Source organism: Phacochoerus africanus, chromosome 2 (genome assembly GCF_016906955.1).
Source record: "Phacochoerus africanus isolate WHEZ1 chromosome 2, ROS_Pafr_v1, whole genome shotgun sequence".
Taxonomy (NCBI): domain Eukaryota; kingdom Metazoa; phylum Chordata; class Mammalia; order Artiodactyla; family Suidae; genus Phacochoerus; species Phacochoerus africanus.
In genome coordinates, this window is record NC_062545.1 from 15,365,860 (window position 1) to 15,391,132 (window position 25,273).

Below are 25,273 nucleotides of genomic sequence, written 5' to 3' on the forward strand. Positions count from 1 at the left end.
AAAGGAAATGAATGTTTCTTCACCACTTTTTAAAATTTTAAAATTTAAAAATTTTTAGGGCTGTACATGCAGCATATGGAAGTTCCCAGGCTACGGGTTGAATCAGGGCTGCAGCTTCTGGACTACGCCGTAGCAACATGGAATCTGAGCTGCATCTGTGACCTACACCACAGCTCATGGCAACAATGGATCCTTAAACCACTGAGCAAGGCCAGGGATCGAACCCGCAACCTAACTCCCCTTTTGTTTAAATAGTGCATCTTTTTTGAGGTGCCCAGGGTATGATCACTGATATAGCATCTGTCCAAAGTTCCCAGGAATTTAGGGCTCAAAATGTTGGTGATGGAAGGGAACCTTAGCAAACTTGACTTATTTTAAAAATGAGGATGCGAAAATGTAGTGCTGGAATCTCTTCCCTGATGAAACTGCCAAGGACCTGGTCTTGGACTGAGCCCTCCTTCCTCCAAGCACCTGTCCCTTTGCCACCCAGTCACCCCTTCATGATTTGCATGAAGTAGTGAGAGAGGAATAGAGGCTTAAATCCCTTTAAACAGTTTGGAGAAGGTTGCTTTCAACAAGAATGACTTATTTGTGGAGTTCCCATTGTGGCGCAGCAGAAATGAATCCGACTAGGAACCATGAGGTTTCGGGTTTGATTCCTGGCCTTGCTTAGTGTGTTAAGGATCTAGTGTTGCTGTGAGCTGTGGTGTAGGTCATAGATGAGGCTCGGGTTCTGTGTTGCTGTGGCTGTGGTATAAGCTACAGCTGCAGCTCCGATTCTATCCCCTGGCCAGGGAACCTCCATATGCAGTAGGTGCGGCCCTAAAAAGCACACACACACACACACACACACACGAATTACTTATTCGTAATTAATATAAAATAAAGCCTTGGGAGTTCTTGTTGTGGCTCAGTAGGTTAGGGACCCAATCTTGTCTGTGTAAGGATGAGGGTTCAATCTCTGGCTTTGCTCAATGGGTTAAGGATCCAGCATTGCTGTGAGCTGTGGTGTAGGTTGCAGATGTGGTTCGGATCCCAAGTTGCTGTGGTGGTGGCGTAGGCCAGTAGCTGAAGCTCTGATTCCACGCCTGGACTGGGAACTTACATATGCTGCTGGTGTGGCCCTAAAAAGAAAAAAAAAAAAAAAAGAATAAAATAAGGCCTTGGCAGACTCACATTTTTAATTTGGGTTATCGAAGAGGCTGTGAGGAAACTATTAATTCGAATGTTACAAATTAACTTTCTCTTAAATGGGGGGAGAGGGAATAAACTGGGAGTCTGGGATTAACATATACATTCCACCCAATATAGCAGAGGGAAACAACAAGGCCTCCTGTAGAGCACAGGGAATTAGACTCAGTGTCTTGCAGCAAGGGAAGAGCATCTGGAAAAGAATATATATAGGTAACTGAATCCCATCGCTGAATACCTGAAACTAATATAGCTGATTGTAAATCAGCTACACTTCAAGAAAAAGGAAAGAAAGGAAAAAATAGCCACACTGACCCACGACCCGTCTGATCAATGTCCTGGCATTTCCTCAGGGAGAATGATGCGGAAGACCGTGAATGAAGAGCAACACTGAGCAGCCTTAATATCTAATTTGGGGGATGATAACAAGTCGTACACCTGCACCAGGCACAGTCCCCCCCGCCCTGAGGCTTCACCTGTAACCGGACGGCATGTTCATGCTTCCGCTTCATGTCATTGATGTGCCAGGCGACTCGCTGCATCGTGTCTATAGCATCAAGTACCACATCGTAGCCTTCTGTGTCCTTGTCAAGGTGATTTTCTATTTCCTTAAAAACAACCAACCAAACAAAACCCTAATTATTTTCCTTTTTTTTTTTCTCATACATTCAGTGAAATGAATGGCACTTCTATGATTCATTTCTCGTTTTATAATTTTTTTTCTTATCTATTTATTATTATTATTAAAGGGTAGTTGATTTACAATGTTTTGCCAAGTTCTGTTGTACAACAAAGTTTCCCAATCACACACATTTCCCTGTCCTGTACAGTAGGATCCCATCACTCTCATTTTATTTTTTATTTTTGTTTTTTTCAGGGTTGCTCCTGTGGCATAGGGAGGTTCCCAGGCTAGGGGTCCAATTGGAGCTGTAGCTGCTGACCTACACCACAGCTTCTGGCAATGCCAGATCCTCAACCCACTGAGCAAGGGCAGGGATCGAACCTGCAACCTCATGGTTCCTAGTCGGATTCGTTAACCACTAAGCCACGACAGGAACACCCTCATTTTATTTTTGATTATTTATTTACACACTACCATCATTTCTTGAGATTTTGAGATAAGTCTCCAGTAATAAGTAACAACATGGTAATAAGACAGGAATAAAAACAGAACTAGGAAAAAGAAAGTCAATAAGGTTGAAACAAGACAAGCATACAGGGCATTAAGTCTCACAGTATTAGAGCTACTGTATAGATAAGAGAGTGGATATTATAGTTGGAGATTTATGAACTTCCACATGGCCAATGTAGTAGAGTTCTCAAGTAATATAGTTCTTACTCTTATAATATAGGAAACATATTTTTTTTTTCTTCCAGAGGAAGCAAAACTAACACACAGGGCTTAATATGTAAGGACCTAAAAAAATTTGTGGACATTATGTTAAAAAATACCTATGTAGCAAGCACATTTTCATGTAGTCAAGGCTTGAAAACCCCAAATGAAATTCACTAAAGATGAAGTATTGAAAGAGAACTCACGGTTAAGTACTCACTCTCCGATGGTCTGAATATGTAACACCAGCACTTAGCTGAACTTAACTGAGCTGAGTATCAGTCCCAAGGAGATGAGCAAGGGACATGATTCTAATTCTTTCAAGCACATGAGACACATGTCCGTAGATTCCTCATGAGTTTAAGGAAAGAGACTACTGCATAGTTCTTTTAAACCTTTATCTTCCCAACAATGCCCACCAGAGAGCTGGGTGGTTAATAAATGTTTATTTAATTGAAACTATAGCTTCTTAAAAGAGTGTAAGTTATAAATACCTAAGTTGCAATGTAAGTATCTAAAACAGTAAGGAGTATTGCAGTCAATTCAATCATTTTTATGATACTTATCATGCATGAAGGTTAAGCTTAAGGGTGGAGATTGAATCTTATGGTATAAATCATGAAAACCGGTTCCACTGTTTTATAGTCACACTTGAAACTCTGTGTCCTCAAGTTTTCCATTCAGCTAGAAAGTGGAAAGAACTTACATTTTCCTTCCACACTCAGACTCAGCTGTTGGAGAGGTCCTGAGAAACCATTTCACTAAACTAACGACTCCCAGGTCAAGTTCAAGATCAAGAGCGAACTTTAAGAAATAATAATTTCCTCTTTTAGTCTGAGAGGCAATCCTGTTCATCCATAGACAGGCTCAGAAGTACAGAGTGTATTCCTGTGCACGTCTTCATGGCTGGCTACCCAACTTTGAAGTGATGCAAATGCCACAGAAGGAACACTCCAAATCAACGATAAAAGCAAAAATACTTCAAAGGCCACCAGAAGTCAGTTTTCAGTGAATCTAACCATGTCCTTCCCTTTTTTTCCCCCATTACTACCAGTGTTATGGAGTGGATGTCTGTGTCCTCCACAAGTTCACATGTTGAAATCCTAACCTGCAACGAGCTGGTATGAGGAGGTGGGGCCTCTGCAGGTGACTAGACCATAAGGGTGGGGCCTCTGCGAATGTGGTTAGTGCCCTCATCTAAGAGACCCCAGAAAGCAATCTTGCCTTTTCCCACCGTGTGAGGAAACAAGGAGAAGAACTTAACCCGGGACTTAACCAGGCTGGTGCCCTGATCCCAGACTTCCAGCCTCCAGAACTGGGAGAAATAAAAGTTGGTTGGCCAAGCCACCCAGCCTGTGGTATTTTGCTATAGCAGCCTGCACGAAGACACCAGCTTTTGATTTAGAAGGCAAGTGCTGTTTTCCCTAGCAGTTAAGTTTTTCTAAGGATCTTGACTTGGTATATCTGACATGCTTAAGTAACAGAGATGAGACTTTCCTTTTGATTGGCTTACTGTCTGGAAAGCCATAAGGAGAGAGTACTGGGGCACATGAGTTTTAGATGCCAGATTAGCAGAGTCCAGCAAAGATCTATCCTGGGAAAGCTAGTATATTTTAAAGAATTATTTGGACACCGATTCAGCAAATCAATTCCATTAAATTTAGAGGGCATTCATACCAATTTTTTTTTTTTTTTTTTTTTACCAATTTAACAATTAAAGTAATATCCCCGACATGGCTTCATAAGGTTCTGCTAAGAGGAGTCAAGCAGGCAAAACAGATAAAGCTGAGACATTTCTGGTAAAGCTGGACCATAAAGAGTTCTTAAAAGGATGGAAGATAGTATGAGAAAAAGAATGTGTGTATATACACATACACACACATATGTGTGTGTGTGTGTATGACTGGGATGCTGTGCAGCAGAAATTGACATGATACTGTAATCAGCTATAGTCTAATAAAAAGAAAATAAAATTTAAAAAAATTTAAGTGCATGTGAACGAAGCAACCTTGGAATGCTTATCCAAATAAAAAACCTGGAACCATTTAAAAAGAGATACATGTAAAGTACAGACAAGTTGACATAGATGGGAATTCTGAATTAAACTCTTTTGGAAAAGATCTTTAATGTAGTATCACAAATAATAAAATAAAAACAAGAGCTTATTTTTATGGACCACCTGGGAGGCACCATGAACGTGGGAAATCGACAGGATTTGAGCCCAGGCAGTCTTGCACAAGCCCTGCTCCTACTGGCTTTGCTATCTTGTCTTTCTCAAGTTGCAAAGGCAATCGATTCCACCCTCCAGAGTGAAATTACTTTCGAGAACATTTTTCCCCATTTTTACTAGCTGTCTGAGAGGTAAGAAATGAGAATGTATGCGAGCTCTGTCTACCTTTGTTTCTTTCTTTTCTTTTTTCCAGACATGTCTTTATTCTTAAAGACATTGGAAATGCCAACATTTTAAAAATCTGTCACATAAGTTGAAAAAGACAAAAGAATCCAAAACTCCCGCAGTTTTCTCTCTCCCCACAAACTTTGTCGTGAAGCTTTGAGGCCCGTCTCCTGACTCTGTTTTCCCCTCGATGCCCCCAGGTGAACTCATAGCGTGGAAGGGCCACTCCTGGCCGTGACTGGGACCCCCAGAGGGTCACCCCCCATGCACCCAGCTCTGTACTCCTAGCTCATCTGGTCTGCTGGGCTGCAGGCACTCAGACAGGGGCACCTCCAGATGCCCTGTCCTGCCCCCACCAGTTTTCCTCCAAGGAAGTTGTCCTGGTTAGAGGATCCCCTCTTTCCCAGGAGTGCAGTCCTCTGGATTTGCTGAGCCCCGGCTTGAGGAAGGTCTCCCTTTGTTTCTAAAGCCTTCTGGAGTTCTGTACAAATCATGGGACATGATTTAAAGGAAACAGACCCCGAAGCAATGTGAAGCTCAGGGCAAAGATCATTCATCACGCTGAGCACCTGTCTTCTCCCCTTTCAGCCCCTTCTCTTTGCTCCTACAAAAGCCGATCTATGACAAATAGCTCTCCCTCCCAACTGCCTACTGAATCTGGGCTCATGGAAATACAATACCACATTAAAAAAAAATCTGTGGTTCATTAAGATGATAGCTTCTGGAGCTCCTGTTGTGGCTCAGTGAATCTGACTAGTATTCATGAGGATGCAGGTTCGATCCCTGGCCTTGCTCAGTGGGTTAAGGATCCAATGTTGCTGTGAACTGTGTGTGTTGTAGGTCACAGATATGGCTCAGATCTGGCGTTGCTGTGGCTGTGCTGTAGGCTGGCAATTGCAACTCTGATTTGACCCCTAGCCTGGTAACGTCCATATGCTACATGTGCAGCTCTAAAAAGCATAAAAACAAAAAAAAAGAAAAGAAAAGAAAAAAAGTGAAGCACTCCTAAGCCTGATCACCATCAGAGCGAAAATGAGTCTTTACTTGGCTGTTGTCAATGAAGCTGCAGGCCTAGAATATAAACATCTCTAATTCCTCAAAGCAGATTAGTCAGTTGTAAAGTATGAGTGTGGAAAATGTTTCCATATGTCTATAGCCTCTTCTGATTTTTTTTCTCCTAAGCTTAATACATACACAAAAAATCCCCACCCCCTGGAAAGGACTTCAAGCACAGCAGAAACTTACATGCAAAAGAAGATGATACTTGAGAATCCGCTGAACTGGTTTCAAGAGATAGGACCCCAAAGGCAGTGAGTGTTTCAAAGTTTCCTGACGCTCCCGGAAGAATTTAGCCAGCATCTTATTCCTCATGCACTCGGTGAGCACCGCCACTGATCTGCAAGCAGAAGAAATACTTGAAAAATCTAAACGGTAACTCTTGACATGGGTGATTCAAGTTTTAAATGCCAGAGTGTGTTAATGCCTTAAAACAGGTAAGGCGGTAACTGACCTATAGGAAGACTAGAACGCCTCTGGGCAGGTGAGGAAAAGGTGTCCCACTGGGTGGGTGAATTAGAAAAAAACACTAATAATGCCATTTGCAGCAACATGGATGGACATAGAGATTCTCATGAAGTAAGTCAGAGAGAGAAAGACAAATACCTTAGGATATCACTTACACATGGAATGTAAAACAAATGATACAAATGAACTTATTTACAAAACAGAAACAGTTTCATGGATATAGATTTCAAGCTTACCTTACCAAAGGGCACAGGTGGGGGAGAGGGTTCGACTAGGGGTTTGGGATTGGCATTTACACACTACTGTGTATGGAAGGACCGGCCAATGGGGACCTGCTGCCTAGCACAGGGAACTCTACCCGATACAATGTGATCACCTAAATGGGAAAAGAATCTGAAACAGGCTATGTGTACATGTATAGCTTTGTCGTACAGCAGAAATTATCATAACGTTGTAAATCCCTTATACTTCAATAAAACTTTAAAAAGTGAAAAAAAAAAAAAAAAAAAGAGGAGTTCCCATCATGTCTCTTTGGAAATGAATCTGACTAGCATCTATGAGGACTCGGATTTGATCCCTGGCCTCGCTCAGTGGGTTAAGGATCCAGCGCTGCTGTGAGCTCTGGTGTGTGGATCACAGACGCAGCTCGGATCTGGTGTTGCTGTGGCTGCAGCTCTGATTTGACTTCCGGCCTGGGAACCTACACATGCCTGGGAGTGGCGCTATAAAGACAAACAAACAAACAAACAAAAAAACAACACACAAAAAAACCCCCAAAAAACCAAAAACAAAAAAAACAAAGAAAAGAAAAAAAACAGGAGAAAAAGACTTAAAAAGGGTGACAGAACATGAACATATAAACCTAAGCAGAAAGCTCCTTCCTTCAGGGAGAAAAGCAGCCCCTGCCAGGACACAGGGCTTGGCACATGGGTTTTGAATTGCAGGTTAGCTCCTCATTCTGCCCCATCTGGGCATCTTTGTGCGGGGCTCCAATTGTACATCTGCCTTCCGTTTTCCAGGTTAGACTGCAAGGAGTGGGCACCTCTGCACTAAGAAAAGGGAGGGCCTTCTTCCCAATAGGTCCAGGCCCATGTCTGACACCTGTCAACAGCCCCCCCTGCTGGTTGCCTTTGTATAAAACACAAAGTGCAGGACATTGCATGGGGGTCTCTAGACACCTCATCTCTCAAGAAACTTCTTTTTAAGGATCACCAAACAGATCCTTCTTTCCACCTCCAAGTATCTCTCCTCGTTCTAAATTCAGCTTTGGAAACACGTGGATAACCTTGGTTTTAAGGAACATGCCTTACAGACTGTTAGAAGAGGATATCAACATTCCTTCTCCACCACAGCTCCCACAAAGGCAACGAGTACTGCCCCCGAACATCCTAGAGAGCCTAGAGGGATGCTTGCAACAATACTCTTTTTTTTTTTTTTTTTGCTTTTTAGGGCCACACCTGTGGTATATGGAAGTTCTTAGGCTAGGGGTCGAATCAGAGCTGCAGCTGCCGGCCTATGCCACAGCCACACCAGATACTTAACCAACTGAGTGAGGCCAGGGATAGAACTCGAATCCTCATGGATACTAGGTGGGTTTGTAACCAGCTGAGCCACAATGGAAATTGTGACAATGCTCATATCTTATACAGAAAGCGAGCTGGTGGGCTTGTGTGGTCACGCACAAACGGAAATTAAAGTCTTATGGTCTCATAACTTAGAAGGAAGCAGGTGGAAGTAATTTCAACCCCTTTCTCCCCAAGTCAGTAATATGTTTTCAGGATTAATTTAGAAAATCAGAGAGAGCCAAACAAGAAGATAAAACTTTGGAAGGAAGGGACACGGAGGTCTCCTGAGCAAGCCATCAGAATCCCTTTTGTATGCATTGGCGTTGAGAAGTATCTGTTCAAATGGATTTATTTCCCCACTGAGTCAAGATTTCCAAACTATTCTTCATCATGTGACCCAGGGAGTTTTCTAAGGTTCTTTAGAGTCAGAATCAGCTGCCTGTGGGTCCACCGACCATCGGAAGTCTTGGGTTCTTGCCCAAGAATAAGACACCTGCAAGGACTCCTGAGCACCCTGAACTCCAGATTCAGGCCGCAGGGAGACATGTGAGGACAATGATCTGAGCAGGTCTGTGCCCCTCCCTGGGGACAAGAGGGAGGGCTTGTGCCTCTTCACAGCCGAGTCACTGGGATGTGACTGGCATGAAGAAGGTCATCTGTCAAGGTGTGCAGGTGACATTTAATCTCACTGGCCTGGATCTGGAGGGGGAGGACGTCTTGTCAGATGGGCCAGAGCACCTGGCCCTCTTGGCTTGTGACGACAGAGGCAGGTACCCTCGGCCTCAGAGAGCAAACTGATGGGAGGCAAGGGGACGAGACAAAGTCTTTTTTCTACGAATATGAAATCCGCACTATTGGGCAAGACCCGGCTATGCCTGCTTCGCTGAGAGTGGCTGTGAGTATCTCTCTGCTAACACATTTCTTCCCCTCTTCAAAGTCAGACTCAACAACAACCACAAAACACTTCCTGCAGGAAGCTGCCCTGACTTCTCCCGAGAATTATTCCTCCTTTATTTCATGCATCCTTAGCTTCTATTACACATTACTAAGTTTGTACTACTTGTATTTATTGATTTTTTTTTTTTTTTTTTTTTTGCTTTTAGGGCTTCACCTGCTGCTGCATAAGGAAGTTCTCAGGCTAGGGGTCCAATCAGAGCTGTGGCTGTGGTGTAGATCTGTGTCAGATCTGAGCCACAACTGCAGCTCACCACACTCACGAGCCTACACCACAGCTCATGGCAATGCTGGATCCTTAAGCCACTGAGCGAGGCCAGGGATCAAACCCGTGTCCTCGTGGATACTAGTTGGGTTCATTACCACTGAACCACAGTGGGAACTCCCTGTGTTTAATGATTTGATCTTCCCTAATGGCTATTCTGCTACTGTTTTTGGTTCAGTTCTGACCCTTAAAAGAAAAGAAACTGCCAGAAGGCAAGGGATATCAGTTCCTATTTTCTGCCAACATAACCAAGCTTGGAATTGTGCTCCACAAAGGACAGGTTCTTCTCAACAGTGTCCTTGCACATATGACTGTGACTGTCCCCTGACCCTAAAGCAGCCTAGTATATAAAAGCTGCCTTTATTTTGTACTCGCCATGCTTATTACTAAGTCTAAAAAATCTTCTTAATATAAACTTCCAAATTTGCAAATACAGAGGTCATTTCTTCCAATGACAGGTTTATAATGAAAGTTACACAGAAATAATCCTCCAAATAAACTCCTCTAAGCATCTCGGATCCTGATAATTGGGTGCAGAACTTGGTTGATTCTTCAGGGATGGAATTTTTTCCCCCTTTCCCTTAGGAAGAAGTTTTATGGAGAAGCTGAGGGTTGATTCTGTGAGGTATCTGGACCAGAGCAATGCTGGCTTTTAGCTTAAGGACCACGGATTTCATTGGGGCAGCCTTCAATTTGTTGATATCTTCAGCACAGAGGTGAAAACAGTCTTTGAGAAAGAACATTGCTTAAGTGAAACTGTGTAAACTCTGCGTGGGTCTGCCCATAAGGATAAGGGTATGATCTGCATGTGTGTTTTCATTTGGCTTTTAGGGAAACCCGGGAAAAGCGTGGTTGACCAAATAAATGACCACAGCACCATATCCTGACCAATATTTAGAGGAGGAGATGAAAATCCTCAAACAGAAAGTATTTTTCCATCATAAGTCTGATCCTCTGGCTTCATGCCTTATATTTATTTAGCCTTCTTTTTTTCTTTTCTTTTTTTGGGGGGCCATACCTGCAGCATATGAAGTTCCCAGGCTAGGGGCTACACCACAGCCACGTAGTGCCAGACCCAAACCCCATCTGTGACCTACACCACAGCTGATGGCAGCTCATGGGATTCTTAACCCACGGATCAAGGCCAGGGATGGAACTCACATCCTCATGGGTACTAAGCCATGACAGGAGCTCCCTTCGTCTTTTAATCCAGAGCAGCTTTCCAGGGCCACCCCTAAGCAGGAATGGCCCACTTGCTCTTCCTTACGCCTGTGGTGCTGGGGGCTCAGCCTGCTGGCTTCGCTTCTAGGTGGCTCCCACAGTCCACTTTATCCTCAGGGACATGTCTCTACTAAGACTGACTACAGGGTATATAAAGTCCTCCGAGCTCTTTCCTGGTTCATCTCTAACATAACAACTCAAGGAGTTTCTGTCGTGGCTCAGTGGTTAACGAATCCGACTAGGAACCATGAGCTTGCAGGTTCGATCCCTGGCCTTGTTCAGTGGGTTAAGGATCCGGCGTTGCCCTGAGCTGTGGTGTAGGTTGCAGATGTGGCTCGGATCCCACGTTGCTGTGGCTCAGGCGTAGGCCGGTGGCTACACTCCAATTTGACCCCTAGCCTGGGAACCTCCACATGCCGAGGGAGTGGCCCTAGAAAAGGCAAAAAGACAAAAACAAACAAACAAACAAACAAAAGAACAAAAAATAAAACAGAACATCTCAAGTCCTGCTAGTCACGTGGGAAAACAGAGGGTAGAAAGATATGGCTGCGGGAAGGAATCACAAAGCTTCCGAAACTTTACAATGATGTAGGTACCTGAGGTCTGAGGTTGGACAAACTTTGGTTCAAATCCCAGCCAGATCTAGTCCCTTGTCAGCCACGTGACCCTTGTAAACTCAATGCACCTAGTGGAGGCTCAATTATCTCATTCACGCAGTGGGGATGGGCAGGGATGATGATGAACCAGCATTTGTTGAGGACCCATTAGGGGCCAGGCTCTCTGCTGTCTGTGTGTTCAATGTGTTCGGCTCTTCTTTACTTTATTTTTGTTTTTTCTTAGGGCCCTACCTGTGGCCTATGAAGGTTCCCAGGCTAGGGGTTGAATCGGAGCTGAAACCACCCGCCTACACCGCAGCCACAGTAATGCCAGATCCAAGCCACATCTGCCACCCACACCACAGCTCATGACAACGCTGGACCCTTAACCACTGAGTGAGACCAGGGATTGAAACTGCGTCCTCATGGATGCCGGTCGGGTTTGTTAACTGCTGAGCCACGATGGCAACTCCCACTTTTCTTTAATCCCTCAATAACTCTAGATTGCTGGGGAAACTAAATTCAACACCATTTTCTATTTACAGTATTGGGCACAGTGCTTAGAAATCAGTAAGTGTGCAGTCAATGTCTTTTACAGAAAAAAGAATTTCTTACAGTGTGATCTGTGGTCTTAGGCGCGACTACCTTACTAAACTGGTCACTAGATTGTCCAGAGGCTGCTCGCTAAACTGCCCTCCTGCCAGGACCCCTGATATGAGCAAAACTGAAGCAACGGCCCAGGTGGCAAGATGAGTTCTCTTTTTTCTTTCTTTCTTTCTTTTTTTTTTTTTTTTTGTGTGTGTGTCTTTTCAGGGCCGTACCCAAGGTAAATGGAAGTTTCTAGGCTAGGAGTCAAATCAGAGCTGTAACCGCCAGCCACAGCCACAGCTAAGAGGGATCTGAGCCGTGCCTGCGACCTACTCCACTGCTCACGGCAATGTCAGATCCTTTAACTCACTGAACAAGGCCAGGGATTGGACCTCCATCCTCAGGGATGCTAATCGGGTTCGTGACCGCTGAGCCACAACAGGAACTCCGAGTCCTCTTTTCTCATATAAGCTTATTATAATCCTTCCTTTCTTTGAACCCCATAAAACTTATGTAGCAAAAAACCCATCAATAGGTCAAAATGTATAGCAAAATATAATAAAACAGAACATATTTTATCTCCAGCTAGATTACACAAACTCATTAGCAGTGCATTCCACATTCTTAAAAACATGGCACACCTGCAAGAAGGTTAACAGATAAGCCTTCTAGCCAAACACAACTGGTTTACTTAGTTATCCAAGGAAGGACATCTAACAATCTTTTTGGTCTCTTTCAAGGTCTTTCACAAGTCTTCCCACCACTGGCTCTGCTGGGGACTCCCCATGCCTGGATGGATCAGTATCTGGGTACCCCTGTGATGTGTTCTTAGCACGTTCACAGTTTTCCCATCGTATGCAGCTCAGTGCCAGGCACATATGCCAACCACCATATACACTGGACCAACCGACTTAAAACAATATGAAGGTACACAAAAGTAACATTTGCGCATTTCCAAGTCATACCTGGGATAGTTGGTGCAATACTGGGTGTAAATGTGGAACTCTTCACTCTGCAAGGAAACAAAAGAGATTTTATAGGCAAAAAAGCAGAGACATCAACATTCAGTCAAAAACAATAAAAAGTATGTCATTCATACCTTTAAATTTGTGCCCCTAATGACACTGCCCTCTTCCCTGAGCCTCACTGGCAATCACCTGTGCCCTTTATCTGCTGGATCTCTACCTAGAGCCCACACGCACTTGAACTCATCTGAGCTCGTTCAACACTTATTGAGCATCTGGTGCATTGGAAGAATCTGAAAGCAAATAGGAAGAGAAAGAAAACAGGGTTTCTATCCACAGATGCTGAGGGCCTGCTAGAGGATTTGTAGTGTGGGAGAGAAATACAAGCAGACAATTGAAATACCATGTGGTCAGAACATGTTGGAAGCGTGTGCAGAGAACAAGAAAGCTGCAGCACACTTTCAAGCCTTGTGTGTACAGTTTTCTCTGCCCACTGTGTCTTCCATCTTCTTCACTGGGCAGCCACTAGGCACCCTTTGACACTGAACTTAGGCTTTATCTCTTAGGGGACTTCCTTGAGTTCTCAGGCCAAGCTGGCTGCTCCTACTTTGGGATTCCCAAACACCCAATGTCAACCTATCCTGCAGCATTTGCCAAGGGATAATGACATTTCCGGTGTATCTGACTGTCTTCCACTTCATGCTGTGAGTTCCTGCAGGATGGGGGCCCACCTGGCACATCAAGTTTGTTGAACACCTCTCTCTTACGAAGCTGAGAAGTATTTTAGAGCAGGACCCAAATCTACTCACCTGTATGCATCTAGCATGGTAGCAATGCCCCAGATGCAATAAGTGTGTGGCTGATGTAGAGGTCTTGCTTTTGGGAGTTCCCGTCATGGCGCAGTGGTTAACGAATCCGACTAGGAACCATGAGGTTGCGGGTTCGGTCCCTGCCCTTGCTCAGTGGGTTAACGATCCGGCGTTGCCGTGAGCTGTGGTGTAGGTTGCAGACGCGGCTCGGATCCCGCGTTGCTGTGGCTCTGGTGTAGGCTGGTGGCTACAGCTCCGATTCAACCCCTAGCCTGGGAACCTCCATATGCCACGGGAACGGCCCAAGAAATAGCAACAACAACAACAACAACAATAACAACAACAAAAAGACAAAAAAAGGAAAAAAAAAGAATTCTTGTCTTTGGTTATGATCATATTCCAAGTTCCCTCATCAACAAATTCTAGACATAATATCATTTCATTTGAAAATATTTTAGTATGTATATTTTTTTTTTTTTAGGGCCGCACTTGTGGCAGATGTAAGTTCCTAGGCTCGTGATGTAATCAGAGCTGCAGCTGCTGGCCTACACCACAGCCACACGGGATCCGAGCCGTGTCTGCGACTTATACCACAGCTCATAGGAACGCCACATCCCCAACCCACTGAGTGAGGCCAGGGATCGAACTCATATCCTCATGGATATGAGTCGGATTGGTTTCCACTGCACCACAACAGAAATCCCTTAGTATGTGTCTTTAAAAAGAAGCATCACCATAATGCTATTGTCATACTTAAATAGTTTCATAATATCCTGAGGGTTCATTATCACTATTCATTATGGAGATGTTCTTGCTACTACAGTAATTATTATTTCTAGGCCTTGGCAGTGGACAGAGTTAGGAGTATGCTGTTTTTTAAAGCCAAAATACATGCTTATTTCATACTAATACTTGCAATTTAGGTTCAGGACTACAGAGTTTTAAATTAGCCTCATTCTTACTCTGATCTTTCTCTCACCAATTCCAGTTCTCCAGGACACAAATGTGAATATTCATTTGCTTTATCTCAAAATATACCCAATAATTTCAGAATAACAGTATCAACACCACCACATAAGATATCATGACTAAACACAGTTAAGGATGTACTTGCTGTATTTTGTCCATAGAGCATTTTTTAATTGATTGGGATTCCTCTGTGTGGTCATGACACAAACTGGATACACAATTAGGCTCATTGTTTCATTTGGCTTTCAATTTTTGGAGACTGTTTTAAACTCTAATTTTATTTTATAATTATGTAAAATAGATATATGATTTCCAAGTCAACTCTCCAAGGAAATGCATATTCAAAGAAGTCTGGCTTCTTTATTCCTGCTGTGGTGCAGTGGTTTAAGAATCCGGCTACAGGGGTTTGGGTTGCTGTGGAGGTGCTGGTTCAATTCCTGGCCTGGCACAGTGGGTGGAAGGATCTGGAGTTGCTGCGCTGTGGCATAGGTGGAACTTCCATATGCTGCTGGTGTGGGCATTAAAAAAAGAAAGAAAAGAAGAAAGGGCTTCAAAAGTTCTTCCCTTTCTAGTCTATTCTCTCCCTTCCCCATCAAGAATAATTTTTTTAAATCATACAGTTTATCTTTTTTTTTTTTTTAAACATACACATTTAAATACAGGTATAACCTCCCCATTCCTAGATAAATAAAAACAAACTATACCAGTGAGTCTCAAACTTGCATATTAAAATTTCCTGGAGGGCTTATTAAAACAAGATTCCTGGGCTGCGCTCCCCAGAGTTTCTGATATAATAGGTCTGGGGTGGGGCCCAAGAATTTGCATTCTTGCAAGTTCTCAGCTAATGCTGATGCTGCTGGTCCAGAAACCACACTCTGAGAACCACAATCCTATACTCCTCTCACCCCAGCCCCTCTCTAGTAGGACACAGAGGTATTTTCTCTGCCCTCTTTTTTTTTTCCCCCTAGGGCTACATCCATGGCATACAGTTCTCAGGATAGGGGTCAAATCGGAGCTGCAGCTGCCAGCCTCCACCACAGCCACAGCAGCATGGGATCTGAGCCTCATCTGCAACCTACACCACCGCTCACGGTAACACCAGATCCTTAACCCACTGAGTGAGGCCAGGGATTGAACTTGAGTCTTCATGGATACGAGTCGGGTTTGTTACCACAGAGCCACAATGGGAACTCCAGATACAGATATATTCTTTATCGGCTTTTACTGCTTTGTACTACTCCATTATGTGGCTATACCATAGTTCATTTAACCAGCTTTTCACTTATGGGCATTTGGTTATTTCCATATATTGTATATTTCTACCCATATATTTATACATGCACAAGTACCTATGCATATATAAAATATATATTTCTATATAGTGTATAGATTGATAAATTGTCATGATTATTCCTACAAAGTATAGCTTCACCTTTGTTGAGTTTTTATCACTATCTTTGGAATAGATTTCTGGAAGAAGGATTGCTGGAATAAAGGATGAATTTGGATATAATTTTGCTAGATATAGCCAAATTCCTCTCCACAGGGTCTATTTTGTTTCCTCACAATTATGAGAGTATCTGTTTCCCCATAGTCTTGCCAACTCAGGATACTGCCAACATTTTAAGCATAGGGTAGATTTAGGGGGAGGGAGTGGGATGGACTGGGAGTTTAGAGGTAGTAGATGCAAATTAGGACACTTAGAATGGATAAGCAATGAGACCCTACTGTACAGCATAGGGAACTATATCCAGTCTCTTGGCATAGACCATAATGAAAGATAATATGAGAAAAAGAATGTACACATATGTATGACTGGGTGACTTTGCTATATAGCAGAAATTAGTACAACATTGCAAACCCATTATGCTTTAGTTAAAAAAAAAAGGAAAAACAATCTAAATTAAATTGCCAAATTCTCAAAATAAAAATATAAAATATCTTGATTTCTGGATTCTCTCTCTTTTCATTTTCTTCCCTTCCCCCCCCTTTTTTTGGTTTTTAGGGCCACACCTGAGGCGTATGGAAGCTCCTAGGCTAGGGGCTGAATCGGAGCTGCAGCTGCCAGCCTACACTACAGCCACACGGGATCTGAGCCACATCTGTGACCTACACCACAGCTCTCAGCAATGCCTGATCCTTAACCCACTGAGTGAGGCCAGGGATGGAACCCACAACCTCAGGGATACTAGTTGGGTTCTTAACCCGCTGAACTACAATGGGAACGCCTCCTTGTTGTTTTTTTTATGGGCAGCAGGTAAGAAGCACTGGCTTTCCGTTGTCAGGAAGGATTTCTGCAGCCTACCCGTACCACAAAAGCAAGGTCATGGATGAATCTCTGTGAAAACCCCAGGGTCCACACAAAAGCTGGTCAACCGGCAGCTTTCCAGCTTTCATTGCCGGACTCTCAATTAAAGCAATCTTCCCCTCCTCCCCAGAGGTGAGCAGCTGGTTGTGTTTCAGAAAACGTAACAGCTTCTAAACTTCAGGAGGCTGAGTGAAAAGCAGGCTGTGCCAGAACCACACGCTCCCTCGCGCTGCTCTGCTCACAAGTGAGAGTGTGGAGTGCTGAAATCTGACTTCTAATTAAACTTGGCGTGATTACAACGAGAAATCAGATTTGGCAGTTGGCAACATGGCCAATAAACAAACTTTTATGTGAATAATTAAGCCAGAGCTAAGCCTATGCTGGATCGTCTTTAATCGACTTGTGATTACAGTTACCAGTAAAAACCCCAATGTTTCCGAAAACTTCTATGTTGTTTATGTGCTGCGGTTACTGTAACACAGCTTCTTTGATACATTTGGAATATCTTTTAACTCATTTCTCCCTCTTTCATAGTCCTTCCCTCTTCCAAATTCCTACACTTCAGGAGAAGTCACCGTGACACACACAGGTCACTTGGGAAAAGAACTGTGTGTGTAAACGCATGTGCATAAACATTTTACATGTTAACACACACCCTCCCATAAAATCAAATGTCTTATATATAAGCCCCTCAGCCTCCTTTAAGAAACCACACATGAAGCTTCAAAACTACTGGATCATCAGAAATGACCCTGGTGGAACAACCTCGGAGGCTGGCCAGCCTGGGGGTGGGGGTGGGGGGCACCCCTCCAAGTTGACATTGGACTCCAGGACTCCAGATGAGGTGCTAAGTCTCAGATGACCCCAAAGCACTGTCGTGAACTTTGCTTCAACCTTTTGTACATTTGAAACCCCCACTGCAAAAAAATCACATGACGTTTTGCTGCGAAAACCATTTCTGCTAGAGGTTTTCCAACCAAAAGTTGTTGTGTTTCAAAGAGAAACATAAGATAGGATCCTATATACAGTAGGCAGGCAGTAGGTCGAGAAAGTAAGTGCTGTAAAAGATGTCCTCATATGTTTCAGAATCCCTTCTCTACCTGGGTACAGAGGACAAAGAGACTGCTGCTTAAGCTTTAAAAGTCAAATCCTTTCCTTGTATTTTTCTAAGCCATTAGTGCAACATAAGAAAAATGCAGGGAAAATTAAGAGTGCATTTTTAAGAAACAGGAGATTAATTCTGCTTCTCTTTATCCTCTAAAGGATAATTACACAGACTAGGCTAGTGACATATATTTCATATATAAAATATTTAGACCCTAACAGATATTTCCTAACTGGTCTAGTGGTATTTTATATGCATTTATTTTTCTAATATTCTTCTATTCTGGATTCTCCCCAAACTGAAAGTTTTTCCTAGGAAAGAAACCTAACGTCTTTCAGTTACTATAGAAGTTCTAGGCAACTACTAAGTTAGCCTTACTGGGGATGGATTTTTTTTTTTTTTTTTTTTCCCCCTTGCTGGTAGGGGGAGGTGAGAACACAGTGTGAGAGCGATTAGTGGCGAACTTCATCCAGCATGGAACGCACCAGTCATCTGAACTGAAACCATGTGTGCTCCGACTCTGTCTTGGTTGGTCCAGAGAGATGAAGCCTGCTTACCTTCGACACAAAGCATTCTGCTATGGCCACGGGGTCATTTTCACAGTTTTCCAAGTCTTGCAGCAGTTCACTAACAAGAAAAAAATAAGAGCCAGAAAGTATTATATTGTAGTCTGAGTGCTGGGGGCATCACACACAACTTAGAAGATTTATCATACCATACACAGTTTAGAACATTTATACGGCATTTACAAGGAATCATATTTAACCGGATAACTGAGGACCAAGTGTCCCTATATCCAAGGCTTAGTTAAGGGACTTCCCTGAGGCCGCGGTGGAACAGGGAGGAAGACAGAGGTTTGACCTGTAACTCTCCCACCCAAGATAATCCCTCCCTAACATTTAAGCCTCCAAGACTTTGTCGGCATCTGCCCTCATGCTTACACATACTTATTTATTCATCCACTAGCCTTCCAGGTACCAGATACCACACAGAGCTCTGAGAACAAACACGCAGAGAGCCAAACGAGATATGGTTCCTGGTATCTGGGAGCTTGGAATCCACTGGAAGAGCCAGACATTCAATGAAAAATCACACTGACACTTATAAAATTATAAACGGAGATAGTGCTCTAAAGGAAAGCTAGACCAAGGAAGGAAGAAATCTCTTTCCTGAGATGAAAATCTGCATTATTTTTAAATCACTTTTTAAAGTCACTAACTGCATAATATGTCATTGTGTGGATGCAGCATAATTAATATGATCTCCCATGGTGGGATACAATTCTATAAATGGAATTGCTGGATCAGAGAGCATTTTCCGTCTAAACGTTAACACATTTCCAAACTGCACTCCAAAGAAGGTAGATCAATATGTACTTAATACACTAAGTGTTTATTTTCATCAGCTGTGCATTACATGCTTCATACAAAGTTAAACAGTTCTACAGGAATTAGGATAAAAATAGCGGTACAGTTTCTTGCTTCTGGCATCCCATTTTCAACTGCTGTTCCCTAGGAAACACTTTCAACTCTTGAGCTGTTTTTGGCTGTATGTATCCCTGTTTCCAAACATGCTGATAACGCATTTTTCATTATTGTTCAGTTTAGATATTTACCGTGTAATCTCCCCAAGCTTCACTACCTCCCATCCTCCCAACAATCTCCGTTATGAAATTTAATTAGATGAACAGAGTTAACCCGTCAAAGACTATGTCAATATTATTCTCAGCTGAGCCTCAGCATGTATCATAACTACATCTCCTTTCCTGCACAACTGCGTTTTCCCTGGAGTTGATGCAGCCTCTCTTTTTTTGCTGCTTTGTTTTCAAAATACGCTCCACTAATTTACCCTCCGACTTCATGCCAGCATTATAACCCTCGTTTCACCATCTTCACCCATCAGATCATCTATTGGTTGTGTTCTTCCTTGGGGACCACCCTTCTAGAGTCATCTTCCCTGACCCTCTCACCTGAACAGGTGCTCTCCAGGCCTGCTGGGTCTTCTCCTAAACACATTTTGATGATGCTCTGCCCCTGTGCCTGTGCTGGATGCCTTGTTTCTCAGGTACCACTTACGTTATAATCCCTCCTTTGGGAGATTTCACCTTCTGGCACCTTTCTGAGTAGGGGTAATAGTACATTTTCTGAGGCTCTTCCTGTTTCAAAATGTTCCCCCTTCGCACTTAGCTGATACCATCAGTGGATGTAGAATTCTTGGTTGGCAGTTATTTTCCCTGTGTATTCAGGGAGCCATTTGCTGCTTTATGAGTTCTAAAGCTGCTATTGAGAATATTCTGATCCATGACCCAGGTTCCATGTGGCCTGTTTTTCTATTCTGGAAGCTGTGAGACTTTTCTTTTTTAGTATAGTTCTGAAATTCTATGATAGTTGGTCCTGAGGGGTCTTTTTTTCATGCACTGAGCCAATTTGAATATTTGGAGAATATTTTTGAGCATCAGTTCTCACAATGATCCCTGGTTTTTTTTTTTTTTTTTTGGTCACCCTGTGGCATATAGAGTTCCCAGGCCAGGGATCAGATCAAAGACACAGTTGCGACCTAAGCCACAGCTGTAGCAATGCCAGATCCTCAACCCACTGCGCTAGGCTGGGGATTGAACCTGTGTCCCAGTGCTCCCAAGACACCACCAATCCCATTGTGCCACAGTGGGAAGGAACTCTGATCCCTGGGTTGTTGAGATCTCTATAAGGTCACTATTTTCATAAAAAATACTTTGACACTCTTGGAGTTTTTACTTTTACTCTCTCATGAGAGTACAGTGGTCTTTCCAGAGGCTACATGACCTGGCATAGCACAGATGGAAAGCAGAAACAAGAAAGAATCCAGCTGTCTTCTAAAAAGTCAAACAGTAAAATGATCAGTAAAAATGTAAAGCGATTCCAACACACCAAAAATGTTAGAGAGGAGTACAACGATTTTTCTAGAAATTTGTGGGTTTATTATTGTTAGCAAATACATTGCTATTTTAACAATTTCTCAATTGTGATTTCTATCATGGTAAACAAAACAAACTATAAACAAGAAAGCTTTGGGGCACTTAGTAATTTTTATGCATGTACAGATCCTAGGACTAAGAAGTTAAAGAACCTCTGCTCTTGCATCATGGCTTTGATATTTCCTCCCCTCCTTGGATTATATGCACTAATCTTTCTTATTCTTCCTCTCTTATTTTCCATCTTCTTTACTGTTTTTTTTTTTTCTTTCTTTAGGGCCACACTCGCAGAACATGGAGGCTCCCAGGCTTGGGATCACATTGGAGCTACAGCTGCTGGCTTATACCACAGCCACAGCAACGTGGGATCCGAGCCACATGTACGACCTATACCACAGCTCACAGTGAACGCCGGATCCTCAACCCACTGAGCGAGGCCAGGGATCAAACATGCAACCTCATGGTTCTTAGGTGGATCTGTTTCTGCTGGGCCACAAAGGGAACTCCTTGATACTGTTCTATCTTCTGAGAGGCTTCATCTTTGTTTTCTATCCCTTCTACTGAAATTTTTTCATTTGCATTATCAGATTTTTAGTTTCAAACTGTAATTTTTAGCTTCATACTGTAATTTTCCTTCCATGCTCTTTGGATGTTTCTATTCTTAGGGATGCAAAAACCTTCTTTTATTTTCAAGGAGGAGGTGAAGATGGTGACTATTTTGAACTTATTTTTCCCGCTTTCTGCTCTCTGAACTACCTTTTCTCTGTTTGACTATTTTGGCTTGTGTTGCTCATGTTCAAGGCTCTCCCCAAATATCTGGGGATCTTCGTTTGTTCTTCCCTATTTGAAGGCGAGACACCGCAATGCAGACCATAAACGCTGCACAGAAGAGAAAATTTTCAGAGTGTTCCTCACTCAAGGCAGTGGTTCTCAAACGTTTAGTGTCAAGACTTGTTTTCCTCTTACAATTTCTTTATATGAATTATATCAATACGTACTAGAAATTAAGACTGCTATAAAATTTTAAAAGATCAATTCATTTCATTATAAGTTTAGTAATGCTAATATAAAGAACTTTTTATGAAAAATAGTTTTATAAAACAACACAAAACTTAGTATGAAGAGTAGCACTGTTTTACATTTCAGCCAATCTTGAATGTCTGCTATAATAGAACACAGACGGATGCTCATATCTGCTCTGCATTCAGCAGCCTCACAGAGATCTCTCTCTGGAAAAGGGAAGAGTATTTTCATGGAAGTCTATCTTTGATAACACACTGAGACTCAAACAAGTGGTAGTTTCATGGAGGTTTGTTGGAGGGTGAAACTATACCATAACTAGATTCTGTTACATTAACATCCACTGATCCTTCTTGCACTTTGAAAGGAACATTTACCAATGCATGATTTCAAGATGGTTCCAATTTCAAACATTCTTTCCTAACATTCCTATAAAAATTACTCTTTTAAAGTTTATTTTTAGTTTGGAAAATACAGTCCTGACATTTATATCAATGTCTTTTATAGACAGACGGGTATGATTAAATTAAAGCTAGTAGAAATCTAATCATTGGGATCTAAACACTGGATGAAGAAAAAAAGAAAGTCAAAGAAAAAGAACAGCTAGGAATTCCCTCTGTGGCTCAGTGAGTTAAGATCTGACTCATATCCATGAGGATGTGGGTTCTATCCCTGGCCTCGCTCAGTGGGTTGGGGATCCAGCATTGCAGTGAGCTGTAGTGTAGGTTGCAGACGTGGCTCGGATCCCACGTTGTCGTGGCTGTGGCGCAGGCTGGCAGCTGCAGCTCTGATTCGACCCCTAGCCTGGGAACTTTCATATGCCACAGGTGTGGCCCTAAAATGACAAAAAAACAAAACAAAACAAAAAAACAGCTAAAGATGCAACATTTCTGGGCCAATGTTTTTTATTGCGGGAGGATGGAGTGCTGGAGTGCCTTGGATGTAGGTTTTGTATCTAGGTCTGTCAATATAAATCCTCTTTCTGAGCAGAAAAGAATTTTGAGCAGAATCCATCAGTTACTTCTCAAGTTTAAGAGAAGTACTCCTTGACAATATTTAACTTCCTGTGTTCTCAGTGTTATGCTCATCAAGCTCCCCTCTGAGCTTTGATTTCTTCTCCGGATTGGATCTGCTGGTAGGAGGAAGTGCCTCAGGGTACATACCCAGGCTCTAGGTGTAGCTCACCTGTAAATGAATGGCATTCATTGCTCAAGAACCACAGAGCTGGGAGGGAACGCAGACACGTTCCAGTCCCTGCACCTAATTTTAAGGTGAGGAAACAGTGGCTCTTAAAAGGGAGGTGGCTTACCTAATAATTAATGGCCTTAGCTAGGGTTGGTATCAGGGCTTTTGAATCCCAGTCCCACACTCTATTATAAACACATCTCTTGAAAGATTTATTTCCTGACCGATTCAAGAAAGCTGAGGGCTAGACTCTGTACCATGGTGTCTTCCGCCTGGTCCTGGCTGCCTGGGAGGCCTTGTGTGAGTCACCTGGCCAGCTTTCCTTTAAACCCTTTTCTAAAATAGGATACACACACTGAAAGTGGAAACAGTGACAGGGAAGTCACTGGATTTCTTTCATGCTCCTGTCATCAGAGCAAGCATCCTGATACAGTTTGGCCGATCGCCTCATTTGCCCTCCATTCAACACGGTAATTACTGAAAGCCTCCTGTGCCAGGCACTGCTTAGGCCCTGAGGTAACGGGGTGAAGTGCATGGATGAGGGCTCTGTCCCATGGCGATAATGCTCTGATCACCATAGGACAAGGGGTGATAAGCGTGGATAGCTGAAGACACAGACAACACGACATCAAACCAAAGACAACAAATGTTGGCAAGGATGTGAGGAATTGGAATCCTGGGTGGGACATTGTTGGTAGGAATGCACAATGGTGCAGCCATGATGGAAAAAGCAGCATGGAGGTTCTTCAAAAAATGAAAAGTAGAACTATCATAAGATCCAGCAATCCAGCTTTGGGGTATTTATCCAAAAAACTGAAATCAGGATCTCGAAGAGTTATTAGCACTACCGTGTTCACTGAGGAAGTATTCACAACAGCCAAAATGTCCACGAAGGGGTAAAGATGAATAAAGAAAATGTATATACACAGTGAAATATTATTTAGCCTTAAAAAAAAAACACAGGGAGTTCTGTGTCAACATAACCTTGACATTATGCTAAGTGAAATAAGTCAGTCACAGAAGGACAAATACTGCATGATTCTATGAGGGATCTGAAAGAGTCAGACTCATAGAATCACATAGTCGAACGGTGGTTACCAGGGCCTGGGAGACAGGAGTAAATGGAGGAACTGCTAACTAACAAGCGTGAAGTTTCAGTTAAACAAGTTGAGTAAGTTCTAGAGATCTGCTGTAACACGCTGCATCTAAGTGAATTGTAATGAACACAACACTTAAAAATTGAAGGGGGTAGATCTCAAGTGTTATTATGTAATAAAACAAAATTAAAAACTCAGTGAAATTTCATTCTTTTACCCATAGACACACCATAGTACAATACTGCTTCATAAGAATGTTGATGGGAAACAGAGGAAAGCCATGGTTTTATTGAAAACCAAAACCCAGCAGCGTGTGACACTGTGCTACATGTTATGCAGGAAATAAGGGGACAATGTCGCGAGGGTGATGGAGGTTGGGTGGGGAGGCAAACCCTGGAGCAGCCGTGGATGCTCTCTGATGTGTGGGGAGCGTTGGAAGAGGAAGTCATTTAAGAAATTGGTAGGGAGTCTAGGACAGAAGGAGCCTGGCGTGCCCTTGTGGGAGGTACAAAAAAGAAGCCCTTGTGTCTGGCGTTTGGTGAAGAACAGTGAGGGTGGGAGGCAGAGAGGACGACGAACTAGAAACGAACAACCCCATGTCCGACAGGAACACAGCTGGAGCCACGGAATGTGGGCTCTCAGCCTCTGAAGGGACCAGCAAACAGATGTCCTTGCAGAGTCACGGCCTAGCGGGGCGGGGACGAGGTTGCTCATGGCATCTGTGTAACTAAGGAACAATTCCTTCGCAAGCACATCAGCAGGGAGTGACTCACAGACTGTGTCCTGTCGTCAAAGCAAAAATGAGAGTCTTTCTACCTGCAGTTTTGGGCGTTTTCTTTTTCCGCAGAGTAACTGTTCCAAATATTTCCCCCCTTTTGAGGAGGAGGCTGAGAAAGAAAATAAGATTTCTCACTTGAGTTCAAGTCCCTTGTTTGGCTCGGCAAGGAGAGGAAACCCTGTTCTCTTTCACAGAACCTATTCCACGTAAGGGCTTCTCTGACCACTGATGCGAACTTGAAGTTGAGAACTGTGATGTGACCTTGAAGATTCTACTGCCTTCCACTGAACAAGATCCAGGAACGGGGCCTCTCCCTTTCCTGTCTGCAACAGACTCTAAGAGCCACTTCCCTTCCCCTCCTTCTCAGCTAGATCAGCTGGCCTTTGAACTTGCTGCATCCACAGAGGCACACGTAATTGAGGAAACAGAAAATGGGGTGAGGTTAATAGCACCAA

At 43.1% G+C, this 25,273-nt stretch overlaps 1 protein-coding gene across 3 annotated transcripts in view; it reads right to left on the reverse strand.

Moving 5' to 3' along the window:
- The window catches only part of PLEKHG1 (pleckstrin homology and RhoGEF domain containing G1), a 242,893-nt gene that overhangs the window by 30,241 nt on the left and 187,379 nt on the right, over positions 1–25,273 (reverse strand). For all 3 annotated transcript variants that reach the window (XM_047769938.1, XM_047769940.1, XM_047769939.1), the window contains 4 exons: positions 18,346–18,415; positions 12,598–12,644; positions 6,165–6,315; positions 1,668–1,799 (listed from right to left, as the gene is read on the reverse strand). In XM_047769938.1, the coding sequence (XP_047625894.1) occupies positions 1,668–1,799; positions 6,165–6,315; positions 12,598–12,644; positions 18,346–18,415 (400 nt within the window). The remainder of the gene's footprint in view (positions 1–1,667; positions 1,800–6,164; positions 6,316–12,597; positions 12,645–18,345; positions 18,416–25,273) is intronic.